This window comes from Carcharodon carcharias, chromosome 18, assembly GCF_017639515.1.
Source record: "Carcharodon carcharias isolate sCarCar2 chromosome 18, sCarCar2.pri, whole genome shotgun sequence".
NCBI lineage: Eukaryota > Metazoa > Chordata > Chondrichthyes > Lamniformes > Lamnidae > Carcharodon > Carcharodon carcharias.
Window position 1 is genome coordinate 99,965,499 of NC_054484.1, and position 15,019 is coordinate 99,980,517.

The 15,019-nt window shown below is 47.4% G+C and overlaps 1 protein-coding gene across 5 annotated transcripts in view; it reads right to left on the reverse strand.

Moving 5' to 3' along the window:
* The window catches only part of mid1 (midline 1), a 378,412-nt gene that overhangs the window by 25,655 nt on the left and 337,738 nt on the right, over positions 1-15,019 (reverse strand). For all 5 annotated transcript variants that reach the window (XM_041211614.1, XM_041211613.1, XM_041211615.1 and 2 more), the window contains exon 5: positions 9,413-9,561. In XM_041211614.1, coding sequence (XP_041067548.1) covers positions 9,413-9,561 — 149 coding nt within the window. The remainder of the gene's footprint in view (positions 1-9,412; positions 9,562-15,019) is intronic.

Below are 15,019 nucleotides of genomic sequence, written 5' to 3' on the forward strand. Positions count from 1 at the left end.
TGGGAGCACAGGGGGGTTGCTAGGGCCTGTCTTAACTGTGAAAGTGCACATAAACAGGCCTTTTCTTTAAGTTAAGCTTTTTGAAGGCTAGTATGATTCCCGGGTCAGAATTTAATTGCTTGTGGAGCCTTGTGCCAAATGTTTAGCCATGTTATTTATCATAATGTCCACCATATTGGCACAGCGGTCTACCTCCTCCCTGCCATCCCTCTCTTTCATTCCCTTCTTAACCTCCTTTCTCCTTATCCTTCTCCTCTTCCTCTCTCCTCCCTTCCACTCCACCATCTGATAATATCTGAAAGATATCAATGGTTTGGTTGAGTGTGCAGAAAAGTGGCAAATGGAATTCCATCCGGAAAAGTGTGAGGTAATGCATTTGGGGATGGCAAACAAAGCTAGCGCATGCTCAATAATTGGGAGGATATTGAGAGGGGCTGAGGAAGTGAGAGACCTTGGAGTGCATGTCCACAGGTCCCCGAAGGTGGCAGGACAGGTGGACAAGGTGGTAAAGAAAAACATATGGAATGCTTTCTTTTATTGGATGAGGTATTGAATACAAAAGCAGGGATGGAATGCTGGAACTGTATAAAACGCTGGTTAGGCCACAGCTGGAATCTTGTGTACTGTGACCAGTTCTGGAAGGACATAATTGCTCTGGAGAGAGTACAGAGGAGATTTACAAGAATGTTGCCAGGGCTTGAAAATTGTAGCTATGAAGAAAGATTGGATAGGCTACGCTTGTTTTCCTTAGAACTGAGGAGGCTGAGGGGTAGCCTAATTAAAGTGTACAAAATTAGAAGGGGCCTAGATAGGGTAGATAGGGAAGACCCGTCTCCCCTAGCTGAGGGGTCGATTACCCAGGGGGCACAGATTTAAGTTGATTGGTAGAAGGATTAAAGGGGACATGAGGAAAATCTTTTTCACCCAGAGGGCGGTGGGTGTCCGGAACTCACTGCCTAAATTTGGTGACTGAGGCTGAAATGCTCAACTCATTTGAAAGGCACCTGGATCTACATCTGAAGTGCTGTAACCTGCAAGGCTATGGAGCAGGTGTTGGAGAGAAGGATTAAAAATGAGTGGCTGGTTTGCTTTTTTTTCTCTTTTTTTGGCTTGTGCAGACATGAAGGGCTGAATGGCCTCTTTCCATGCCGTAACTTTTCGATGGCGCTATCTGTCTCCTCCCCAATCTTGTTCCAATTATTCCTCCCATCCCACATTCTCTAATCCTCCTAAATCACCATACTACGTTGGGTCTGTGACTCTGCAAGTGAACCTTGCACAAAGTGGCCAACAGTGCCAATTTTGATATTCACCAAATGTATCCAACTTAACTTTCATTTTAACCATGGCCTTTCCAGAACTGCTTAAGCATGATTCCCCTGCCCCTCTCTAGTGAGCTCTTAACAGCAAGAGGTGGCCACTTTGGCATTACCTGAGTCAAGTGGATCCTGTATAAGGCTGAAGGACATAGGATGAGGGACAGGCTGTTGAGCCCTGGGTCTGTGGTGCTATTCAGCTAGATCATGGCTGATCTGTACCTCAATTCCATTTTCCCGCCTTTCATCCATACCCCTGGATATCCTTTTCCAACAGCAATCTATTGAGCCCAGATTTGAAAATTTCACCTGACACCCAGCATCCACAGACTGCTGAGGGAGAGTGTTCCACATTTACAGCCCTCTTCGTCTTAAAAACTGTTGAATGGCCTCACTCTCCTCTTTCTGTGGATTGCCCCAGTAGAGAAGATAACTTCTCTGCATCTATCCTATAGAATCCCTTTAAAAATTTTGGTTGCATCGCCCTTTAATCTTCCAAATTCAAGTGAATACAATCCAAATGTATGCAAAATAGCCTCTAATTTAACTCTTTAAACCCTGGTGTCATACTGGTGAGTCCGCACTGTAACGCCTCCAGTGCTCTAGATGGGTCTAACCTAGAGGTTTGTAGCATCCCTTGAGGCAATACTTCCTCTCCAATGTATCAAACAATCCTGTCTAACTCCCTATTTGGAGTGGATTCCAGGATATCCATTCAATATTGCAAACGGGAATTGACTGAAGAGCTCTGCTTTAAAAATAAAGGCTTCATGAGGAAAGGGACTAACCTGAATTTATTAGAGCACCCTTCAGGATGTAGATACCTTTGAAGTGTAGTAACTATTGCAATGTAGGATGCAAAGCAATTTGTGCATAGTAAGTTCCCACAAATGACCATGTGATAATCCCAGGCTTTTGGGATAAATATTGGCCTGGAATACAAGTGTTCTGCTCTTATTCCAATACTGCCGTGGGGCTTTTTTTTAACATCCCTCTGACAGGAATGAGATTAATTGGATAGTTTATCTGAAAAGCAGCACCTCAAACAGTGCAAGATTTCCTCAGGATTGTAGTGGACTATTAGTCTGGATTATGTGCCCAGTTTCCATAAAGGGAACAACCTTCTGACCCTGAAGTAAGAGTGTTACCACTGAGCTATGGCTAGCATCTCCAGTGAACCCATGGTGGGACTTGGCTCACTGAAAAGACTGGCCTACAGCCTGATATTAAACCACTGAATGCCCACCCACTTAATCAGAGTTAAAATAGGGCCCACAAGAGTTATCATCTCCCTTTAAATAATAAGAGCTACCAGCCACACATGAGCTTGATTCAGGGGTCATTCCAGATCAGTGTGTGCGTGTTTAGCCCTACAGCTGAGAGGGATCAGAATTAACAAGTAACTGAGTGACTGGGTTAATGATTATACCTCTGTTAACGTTAATCCAACTTCACTGCTCTGGCGAGATACTCAACATGACAGGCTATTAAAAGGTAATTGTGATTCTTTGTAATCACTCAGTTTTTAAAAGAATATTGACAGTAAATCTTCAACAGCAGAGAGAGCTGATCTTTATGTTACTATAGCAACTAAAGAGCCACCATTAATATGATCCTTTTAACTGCTCTGTATTTTGAGTTATGTGTTTTCCTCATGTGTCCAAAAGACATCTGGCCTGTTATTTCTTATTCTAGTCAGTAACGATGCTTATTTTACTGGTGTTTTCTTCCACAATCAGGGCATTAACTTGCTGTTTTCTTTCCCAGCAGTATTCCTTTTGCACTGGACATGGTTATAATGAATAGTCTCTCTCTCTCTCGTTTAATGTGGGGAATAACAGATTGAAGACTGAATTGCAGCTTATTGCATGTGTTAGCATGATGATCCGTTTTATTTTTCTGTAACAGGAAAGGACTTGTATTCATATAGCACCTTTCACAACCCAAGTATGTCTTGAAGCGTTTTACAAACAATGAAATACAGGAAACACAACAGCCAATTTTTGCACTGTAAGATCCAAAAAAACCTCAGCAGTGAAACGAGATAAATCGCTGTTTTAGCGATATCAGTTGGGGGATCAATTTCAGTATCTTGGTCAGTGCAGAGCTCGCTTAGTATTGCACTGGGTGTGTCAGCCTAGATTATGTGCTCATGTCTCTGGAAGGCGGACTTGAACCCATGAGCTTCTAGCTCAGAGGAGAGAATGCGACCAACTGAGCAAAAGTTTGTTAATCCAGCCAGCACATTACAAGAATACTTTTTGTTACCATGGTGCAACTCTATTTGAATGCAATCATCATGAAATTCTTTGAGAAGAATACCAAAAGAGGAGCGCTAGCAGCAGACTGTGTGAGCTCATTTTAACATTCAGCAACTCTATTGAGCATTAATGCAAACTCACTCTGCTAACTGGATCAGTTGCATTTCGTAATCCCCTGATCACTCATAGTGAACAACAGTTAGAGTCCCAGGAATCAGATTACTGGGAAAATGCTCTTTTGGTTAAAAAATAGTTAGAAAGGACTGTGACAGCATTTTGGAATGTTTAACCTACTTTCTCTAAAGTCTCTCCTCCATTGTCTAGCTGGGTGGAATGGTATTTCTTCTCATTCTCATACCATTACCCTTGGATCTTTCTTTGGATGCCTCCTATTTCTCATCCACAAGCTTCCTCTTGGCAATGTTATGCAAAATCACAATGCCAGGTTTCGCATGAAGACGTCCAGCTCTCTCTCACAAAACCTCTCTCTTGAGCCCTCAATTATCTCTGACTGGTCAAGCTGCTTGTCCAACATCCTGTGCTGGATGAGCAGAAATACACTCCAGTTAAATACTGGCAAAACCGAAGTCATTGTCTTCAGTCACAAACTCTCTTCCCTTTGCCGCTGGCTCCAGTCCCCTCCCTAGCAGTTTTCTGGCGTGGAACCAGATTGTTTGTAGCATTGGTGTCCTAATTGTCCCTGAGCGGAGCTTCCAACCACATACCTGCACCATCCCCAGGGCTACTTATATCTGTAACATTTCCTCTGTCATATCTACCTCAGCTGACCTAGTGCAGATCTCAGACCTACCATGTAATGTCTCGACATGACTATTCTAACATTTTCCTGGTCAGTCTCCCACCTTGTACACTGTAAATTACAGCTCAACCAAAACTCTGCTGCGTGTACCCTAACTTGCACCATGTCCTGTGCACCTATCACCCTCCCTGCTTGCTGACCTACATTGGCTCCCAATCTGGCAATGCTTCAATTTGAAGATTCTTATCTTGTTTTCAAATCCTTCTGTGGCCTCACCCTTCCCCATTTCTGTAAGCTGCTCTAGTCCTACAGCACTCACGTCTCTGTGTTTCCCCAATTCTGGCCTCTTGAGGATCCTTGATTTTCATCACGCCACTATTGGCAGCCGTGCTTTCAGCTGCTTGACACCTAAACACTGGAATTCTCTCCCTAAAACACTCCTCTTTTTAAGACACTCCTTAAAACCTACCTCTTTGACCAAACTGTTGGTCACTTGTTCTAATATTTCCTTATGTGGCTCGGTGTCAAATTTTGTTTGACAACCTTCCTGGGATGTTTTACTATGTTAAAGGCATTACATAAATTAAAGTTGTTGTTGGTTCTACAAGCTGGCTTTTGAGACCAGTGACAAGACGATTTTGGCTTATGCTCCAGTGAAATACTGCGAAAATAACCGCACTGTTGGTGGCAACCTTCTTCAGATGAGATGTTAAAGCCAGGTCCTGTCATCCCAGGTAGATGTACAATCTTCTCTGCCACTATTCGAAGAGGAGCAGGGGAGCTCTCCCCATGTCCGAGGGGGTGAATAGCCATCACACATTCCAAAAGCCAGCAATTATTTTCCATCCCTGGTTGCCCTGGGACTGTGGTCATGTGCCCTCTCCTTGAAGCACTGAGCAGGTCGGTGTGACCTGGTGCTCCAGAGGGCAGTGAACCCCACAGGCCAGACCAGATAAAGGGCTTCAGGTTTCCTTCCTTAAAAGGAAGTGAGTGAACCAATTTCGATTGTACAACAATCTGACAGCTTCACGGTCGCTTTTGCCGATAAAAGCTCATTATTTCCAGAATGTTTTTTATTTTAACTAAATTCGAAATCACAGATTGCCCTGGTGGGATTTGAACTCAATTTCTCAGAGTTGTTTGCCCCGGCTTCTGGGTCACGAGGTGCATTAACACAAACCCTACTTATACCGTGGGCCTGAATTTTACCCTTGGCGAGCAGCCATGGTCGGCGGGCTTGTGACCGGTCAGAAAACAGGCCCCCACCCAGGGTGACTTGGCGGGCGGTTTAAAAAGGCACAGGCAGCCCCTTGAAGGCCGCCAGGGGAGAATCATATATTCTGCGTTCGGGGGAGTGAAGCTACGGCCTCAGCAGCAACTGGAGACCCCAGGCCTCTCGGACCCCCAGTTTCCGGACGAGTGCCTCGCGGTGCTATTGGAGGAGGAGTCTGCCAGGCGGGACACCCTCGTCCCCAGAGATGGAAGGAGGAGGCCCACTGCACCTAACAGAAAAAACTTGGGAGGAGGTGGCAGCCGAGGTCAGCAGCCACGATGTTGTGCAGCGCTCGGGAAGGGTGAGTACTGTGTTGGCATGGATCAGAGTGAAGTGTTAAGGGCCGGCCGACCCCCCCCCTAGAGCTCAGGGGGTGTTAGAGTTTGAGTGGCAACTGTCAATGACGCCAGAGCTAGCCAAGGGGGTGAGCCATGGACTGAGTGCCTTGTGGGTTGAGGGCCATGACTTGGATGCATCTGCGAGGTGTTCCTCAGGTGGGGTTGGCCAGGCTGTAATGGTGCTGCAGGTAGAGAGTGGACTCATCAATGATCCTCTGTCCATTCAGGAGAAGACAAACTGTAACAACATTGAGAGGTCACAGACAGGCGGAGGCCCCCCAAACCTCCTAATCCTGACAAGATTTGAGCGGGACTTGGAGCTGGAGAGGCGCCAAGCACCTCGATCAGCTGGAGGAGAGGCTGGGATGTCAGACCAAGGTAAGAGTGCAGTGCACAGAGGTGAGAGTTTCTGATGGTGTAAACATTCTAGTGTAGTCTCTTCGTTGATGGGAGCCTCAAACCTGGATTCCTCATTGACCATTGAAAGACGATGGCACCATGATGCAGATCTCCATTGTCTCACCAGGGTGCCTGGCACGTACAGTGACAGTGTGATGACTTAAATTAATGACATGTTGTTGTTCCTCCTTAGATTCGCCAGCAGAAACTTATTTGCAGGACCCCAAAGAGCCATCCCCGACGCCAGAGGACCACCAGACTTCAGCTGCGCCTGTGTCACGCCCACTCTCCGAACCAGGCACCAGCACAGATACCAGCACCTTGGTGCGCGTGAGATCTTTGGCTGGAATATTGGTGCACAGCGGTGAGGGCACTTCACACTCACTTGAGGAGCAGGCGGAGGCAGAGAGTGCCCAGGGCACCGGCAGTCAGGGGACCAGGACAATGCTCAGTCGAAGGCAGACAATGAGCCTCTGGAGTCATCCATTAGGCGACAGATACTGGATGTCCAGTGGGATGTGTGGGAGGATCTGGCGGAGATCTATGAGGGTGTGCATGCCATGGTCTCTGTTGTGGAGGAGTCCATGCGGAGTGTGAGCATGGCGTTGACCATCATGGCCGAGCGCACTGCCTCCCCCATTGAGAGAGTGGCAACTCTCATGGAGAGAGAGCTCCAGGGGTTCCTGGGGTTGTGCTCGGACCTGCAAGCCCTCACACAGGCAATGACATCAGGTGGCCAGCGCCAGTGTGGGAGTTGGATGAAGCACCCAGTATCCCAGCTCGGTGCCCGTCCATCAATGGTGAGCAGGGAGATCCAGAGTGACTTCATTTTGGCACATGAGTTGCTTGTCGTCTCTGCGGGCTCCTCTCAGGGCACTCCTTCGCCCCTCTGCCAGTGACCATGGTTTCTGATGAGGCTGCGGGGACTGGGGAGATGCCAGCCATAGCACTGTCCGCTCCCTCCCAGGCGGGGCAAGCACAGGCTCCACTGGCCAGAGGATGACCACAAGGTCACCAAGGCCAACAAGACAGCAGAGTCAGCAAGTTGAGTCCAATGGCAGTGCCAGTGAGGGGGGCAAGGGCGGAACCAAGAGACGTAGCATTCGTAAAGGTAAGTTAAAGGCACCATGAGCACAAGAGGGACTGGTCACAGGTGATCTTCTGTTCTGTAATGTTTTATTTATGTTTACTGGTGTAGAAATGAATGCCAGGGATGATAATGTTAATTTGTTTTGATCGTGAAAATCACATCAATTTTGTTTTTGTCTTAATGGCCTGAGTATGCTTCACCATTTTCTTTGATGCAGGGTACGCCAGTATGTAATGCTGGACGCAAGTGGCTCTAAACTTTATTGCACAGACACTGAGTGGACTTTGTGTTCAAATGAAAGGGTCATTTCAGACATCCGGCATAGAGGCAGCAGCCCTGGTATGAGGTAGAAGCAGATCTTTGGCAGCCTAGTTGAAGGAATGTTGGATCAAGGTGTCCCTGCCTCCCTGAAGGTTACAGAGATCTGCCTGCACACCCTCAGTGTTCTCCTCACTGTTCTCCTCTTCTGACTCACTACTAGATTCATCATCTGTGGCCTGTGGAGCTACATCAAGATCCTCTTCCTCCAGTGAGTCCCCCCTTGCCAGTGCCAGATTGTGGGCAGCGCAGCATGTAACCAATACCAGGGACACCTGTTCTGGGGGGTATTATAGTGCTCCCCCTGAATGGTCCAGGCATCGGAAGCACAATTTCAGAAGATCTATGGTCCTCTCTATCATCACCCTTGTGTAGACATGACACCTATTGTACTGCCGCTCTGCCTCTGTTCTCGGTGGCAGAGAAGCATCAGAAGTCAACTTTCCAATGGATAGCCCTTGTCACCCAGCAGCCATCCATCCAGCCGGGCTGCAGCACTGAAGAGTCCCGGCACCTGGGAGTGTCTCAGGATATAAGTGTCATGGGAGCTGCCTGGGTACCTTGCACAGACTTGTAGAATCCTGTGATCACACACTATCTGCACGTTCATGGAGTGGAAGCCCTTCCTGTTGATGAAGACACCGGGCTCACCTGCTGGCGCCTTGATGGCCACATGTGTACAGTCTATAGCACCCTGGACACGGGGGAAGCCAGCAATGGCCATGAAGCCTCTGGGTCGCTCAGCCTGGCCTCGTCCGTACAGAAATTAACAAATGTCAGTACCCATCATAATGGAGATTTTGTCACCAGCTTTATGCAACCATGGACAGCTGATTGGGAGACTCCACACAGATGCCTCACTGACCCTTGGAAAAAGCCGGAGGCATAGAAGTTGAGGGCCACTGTGACCTTCAGAGCCACTGACATAGGGGTATCCACCCACACAGTTGGAGCTGATCTCAGGGCCGATCGTCGGACAGATGGAGGTCACTGTCTCCCTGGAGAGGTGGACCCACCTTCAGCATTGCACCTCGGATATGTTGAGGTAGCTGCATCGCCTCCTGTCAACCCTGGCAGCAGCGCAGTGTCCTGAAATGAAGCTTGGAAATGTTAAGACTGGAGCTCAGAACTGAGATGAAGCTGTCAAGTTCAGATAAGCAACCAGGAGCAAACTATCTCCTAAACTCCTCACTACTCACACTGGCAATGCTGCTGATCCCTTTTCTCCTGCCCTTGGATGAAGTTTTGTAAAACGTCGGCTACTTGCCTGTCCATTTTGCCTGTGCGACAAGCACGAAATCGCACAGCCAACGTACAACTGGGATCAATTGGGCTTTTAATGGCCTTAAGTAGCCGTTTAATTGATGGTGGGCGTGTCTCCGATATCCACACGTCCTCCTGCCAACCTGAAGATTGCCCACAAGGTGTAAAATTCCACCCAGGGAGACCACGAGAAGCTGCGCTAGCCTGGAAAACGAAACTCATTCAGAAACTAACGCTTCATATAAAAATAGCCATGTTATAATGAAATGGGAAGTCAGGAACACAGCCTAAAAAGATGAAAGCTTCCACTCCCAAGGATAAGGATGGATTGAGACTGCCTCTGTGGTAGCATGAAGTACACTTAGTCACAGAAAGCAGAAAACAACTCCCTTACCTTTCAGAGATATTTTTAGCTGTCTGCAGGAAGCGAGCGTGATCATTCTCTTTCAGCGTCTGCTCCGCTTGAGTGATGAGGGAGCCAGATCGTTCAATACACTGCTTGCAGTTAGAGATTTGTTGGGCTAGCTTCCGCAGCCGCACCACCTTCAATAAAAAGAAAGGGGCTCAGACAAAGGGGCATTGGGCTACATCAATCTGCTTGGCAAATACACATTTTCCATTGCACACTCTCTTTTCAACCGGGGGAGAGGACAAGAAATCTATTTACACACAGCGAGTTGTGATGACGTAGAATATGTTGCCCAAAAGGACAGTGAGAGCAATTTTTTTTTTATATTCGTTCATGCGATGTGGGTGTCCCTGGCTAGGCCAACATTTTTGCCCATCCCTAATTGCCCTTGAGACCTGAGTGGCTTACTAGGCCATTTAAGAGTCAACCACATTGCTGTGAGTCTGGAGTCACATGCAGGCCAGACCAGGTAAGGATGGCAGATTTCCTTCCCTAAAGGACATTAGTGAACCAGATGGGTTTTTACAACAATCGGCAATGGTTTCATGGTCATCGTTAGGCTTTTAATTCCAGATTTTTTTATTGAACTCAAATTTCACCATCTGCCATGATGGGTTTAGACAGGGGTCCCCACAGCATTCCCCTTGGGTGCCTGGATTACCAGTCCAGCAATAATACCATTATGCCACCGTCAACCTCAAATTCACCGCTAACTTTCAAAAAAAAAAAATTGGGTAAATACTTGAAAAGGGAAAAAAAGTGCAAAGCCACCAGGAAACAGCAGGATAAATCATTTGCTGGCTGATTCCGAACCATGGAGAGCTACTCTAGGCCACTTGCCTCCTTCTGTTCTGTATCATTCTATGAGTTATAGCAAAGCTGGAAGCAGAAAGTACTTATTAATTCAAATGCAAATGAGACAGATTTCCTTCAGAAAATAACTTTATGGGATATAGTATGTCAGTGACTTGAGACATGACATGTGGTAGCGTTGCATGATTGAGAGGAACGGGTGACCTTGGACCTCTGGGTCTCGATTTCACTGCAACCTCCACCTCCCACCTTTTATTTATTCTTTCATGAGGTGTGATCGCTGGCTAGGCCAGCATTTATTGCTCATCCCTAGTTGCCCTTGAGAAGGTGGTGGTGAGCTGCCCTCTTGCACCGCTGCAATCCATGTGGTGTAGGTACACCCACAGTGCTGTTAGGGAGGGAGTTCCAGGATTTTGACCCATTGACAGTGAAGGAACAGCGATATATTCCCAAGTCAGGATGGTGAGTGACTTGGAGGGGAACTTGCAGGTGGTGGTGTTCCCATGTGTCTGCTGCCCTTGTCCTTCTGGGTGGGAAGTCAGTACTTTCCTGTCCCAGTCTGGCTGATTATAATGTTAATTCACAGGTGGCAAGGACACTGCCACTCTCCTAACCCAACAGTCTCCCGAGGCTTGAGCAGGGGAGGTAGTTGCGGCTTCCTGGCCTGGCCAAATCTGCCACGATGGTCTCTTATGGCCAATGGCCAGGCTTTTGCCAGGTTCAAAGGGCATTTGGAATCTAGATATGGAAATAAGGTGCTGGGGTCTGCCCCACTAGCAACTGGGATAGGATTCCCAAGCTGCTGAGTCATGAGGAGGGTACAGAGGGGCGGGTGTGGAGCATGGGGCAAGAGTTCTGATTGACACAGTTGTCTCCCTGGACAATGTAGATTTTTAACTCCTAGAACCCCCTCAAAGTGTGTGTTCGCACAGGCTGATCCCACACAAATTAAAATCAAGCTCTTCACCTTTATGGTTTTCCTCGTCCATGTCTGGGTCTGATATACTAATTAACAGAGATTAATTGCTAATGATTAGTCAACAACTCCATTACGCTTGTATCATGTGACTAGCCAAGTGGTAGAGAGTGAACTCGAAGACTCTTGGTCTTTTTTCATCAAGCAATTCCTATTTTCCTATGATGGCTCTTGGTTTTGCAGAATGAGTATTGGAAGATCTAATTGAGCCAAAATCATTCAGCTAAACCATATAAGTTTACAACGCAATTTTAAAAATGTTCAGGAACATTGGTTCTCATAATTGTTTTCCCCCTTTCCTTCCACAGTGTAGAGCTGGTCCACTGGGCTTAATTGTGAAGTAGATTCGGTTAAGGGAAATTGTATCTTAGATTTCAGTTCCACCTGATATTGGTTCTCAGGCCTCATTTACATCAGATCAGTGAGCAGCAGCCTGCTGCTGGGCTGTGACAGTGCTGGGAGGTCTTGGTGACAGAGAGTTGGGGGAGGGAGTGGAGTGACTAGATGAGGGGCAAGGGAAAGGGGCATTCAGAAGGGATTGAAGCAGCAATTGAGAGGGGGCAAGCAGTGGTCAGCAGCAGGCCGTGGTTTTATGGTGGAGACAGGCGGAGCTCACCCGCAGCCAGGTTAAGTATTTTCTTAAAACTTATCGTTTTTGATGGTAGCCTGCAGTAGCTGCTTGAAGGAACACTGGTCAGACTGCATGTAAACTGTGTTTTCCTGAATGACACTGGCCTGCAATGCCAGTCTTAGGCCCCTGACTTGCATACGTGCCCAATTCAGGCATGGGCTCCGGATGCCTCTTGGTGCCTCTGCTAATATGGCGGGCAGTGGACTCTGATGTAGAATGTGCCTGCCATATTGGGTACTTTGCTGCCCATTGTACAGTCCTTTAACGGGGGCAGTCAGTCATCGAATTTCTAGGGGTTAGGTCTGTAGAAGACTGCCATGGCATGTATATATATTCATAGATACGCTTTAAGATATGGCTGGCTTCATGAGTTTATGACATGGGGTGGAGCTGACAGACAGAGACTAACAGCAAATAAAACGCCGATTAAAATGTCAGATCACTTGTCCTCAGTTATTGTCTTTCACCCAATTATGACATTGCACTAGCTGCTTGTCAACCAGTCCAATTATTTCCAGTTCAATCTGTACTGCAAAGGGGATATTATCTTCTTTTGTGATTAGCCTTTGTTGTATTGCTTTTAAACAAAGTGCAATTCCTTTCTTTCTGTTCCACAGTATGAATATTGGGCAGGGTAGGGACAGCTGTAGAGTGAATCGGGCCTAGATTATGAGTTCAGGAAGTGACTGACAGACACCACGGGCAGAAGTTTTGGCTTGTCTGGCAAGCCTGCGCCTGACCTGAACGAGCGTAAAATGACACAAAATGTTTCAGTCGGTGGGCGCGTGTGGGAGTCGTCAATTAAGCGGCTTATTAAGGCCCTTAATCGACTAATTGATAGGAATTTTTTGCTGCCTGTTCGGTGGGCGGGCAGGTGAAAAGGCCAAGTGGCCTTTGCATTTTTGGTGAAACCTCATCCATGGGCGGGATGAGGTTTCGTTCAGCGACTAAAAAAAAATTTTTTTCCACTCATATTTTACATCTCTGCTCAGGTGACAGAGTCACATTGGGGGTCGGTGGGGGGGGGCGGAACATGTTCTCATTATTTTTAAATTCTTTTATTTTTATTTGATAAACAACCTTCAGCATCCTGAGGCAGCCCTGTGCCTCAGGGAGCTTTTACTGCGAGCGCTCCCGCGCATGCGCCGAACTCCAGCGCTCACACTCCTCCCGCCCCTCCCCCACCCCGGCAACGCTGAGCGCTGTAGCGCGTGTTTCATGCTGTTAATTAGCCAGACAGCACGAAATCGCGGCCGGGGGCCCAATCGCAGGTGGCGGTCCTTTTCCCGGCCACACCCACTCACGAGCCTGTCCGACTACCGGAAAATCCTGGCCCACGATTTAATGCTATTGATTAAAGCTCCTCAGCTCTTTGGTGGAATAGCTCATTATGTCTGAGTGCTAGTGTGTTCCACTGATCTCCGTTTAGTGTTTGGATGGTAGCTGTTCTCTTCTCCGCCTCTATTAATGATCTTAGGCTTAGAAACTCGACTGGATGGTGTCCTGACTGGAAGGAGAAGCGGGATTGCTGTAGTCTGTACTCCTCCTGATCTCATTTTCAAGCCAGCCACAGGCCCCACCCCACTCATCAGGGGACAGGTGGTAAAAATCTGAATCTCTGTCCCAAAAAAGCTAGGGGTCCACTGAAAATTTGACAACCGTAAGTGATAGTTTTTTTCTGGTCAAAGAGGGTAAGCGATTTGGTACCAAGGTGGGTCAATGGAGTTAAGATACAGATCAGCTACGATCTGGTTGGATAGTGGGACAGGTTAAAAGGGCTGAATGGCCTCCTGCTCTGTTTCTATCTTCCTATGTTCATCTTAATCCACGTCTTCCAATATATTAATATTAGAAAATGATTGTCCAAGAATGATTCTGGTACATGCATACTGAACATGTCGATTTAACTGGCTAGAGCAGTACATCACAAAGATACATAAATCAGCTGATACTGGGGTATTTCCCGCTGCACAGTTTCAGTATATTTCTTTCCTTAAAATCAATTTTCAATTCACTTCCCTTTTCACTCTGGTACACATTGATCAGTAGGTTCCACTATCTACCGTTGAGGGTTCACCATTGAGCCTATGCTTATAGCCAAGACTGACCTTCTTCATACAGGTTTGAGAGGGGCTGCGCAAGTTCAAAGTGTTCATACTGCATCCCATTTGGGTCTGTGTGCTGTCAGCCTCCTGCTTCTCTAGGCTCCCCTTGGATGTGTTGGCCTGGTTCCACCTTCACACTTAATTTCTGACATACCAGTGCTTCCATCTGCCACCCAGACCCACTCTTACTGACTCACAGCATGTAACCCTAGCTTCCCACAGCTCCACCTCTCTCCCATTTCTGGCAATTCCACCATCAGTTACACCTCCCTCTCATCTCCATGAGGGAGCAGACTCGAGGGGCTGTAGGGCTAACTCTGGCTCCTGTTCCTCATGCTCTTATGTTGATTGAGTGCTGTTATCCAATTCTGACCAAAATCAATACATTTTTTTCCCTGAAAGTACATCTTGCAGAACGCCGCTCTGTTTTCCTGGGGCAGAACTTTTCGCTGAAAAGATGGGCAAGTGCCTGACCTGCTCGAAGGTAAAATAGCGTGTGATGATGTCGAGTGAGTGTCCCAACATCGTTGCGCATTGGTGTGATATTTCGGTTCATGGGAGTCGAAGCCACTCCCCCCCCCCACCAATTACAAGACCAGTTTAGGCCATTAAAAAGGCAATTAAGCTGGATTTTGCATTGCCATGCGATCTTGCACTCTTCACATGTGCAAAATGGGCAGACGGGCAGCCGACAATTTGCTAAGCCTCATCCAAGGACAATATAAAAAGGGGTCAGCAGCACTGCCAGTGTGAGTAGTAAGGAGTTTTGGAGATAGTTTGCTGCTGGTGGCTTATTGATATTTGGCAGCTTCATCTCTGTTCAGATCTTCTTTCTTAGCATTTCCGGTCTTCATTTCAGGACTTATTGGTGTCTCCAAGGCCCCTGGAGGATTCAGACCGTGTGGTCCCTTCCAGGTATCAGACAGCCTTCCGTTACCCTGGTAACGAGGATTGTGGTCTCCACTGGAGGCACTTCCTCTGTGGAGAAAGAGAGAGGCAAAAGGGAGAGGAGACCAGGTGTCCCAGTGCGGCTTCCAGTGGAGGGACCTGTGGGAGGAGAGGCCCAG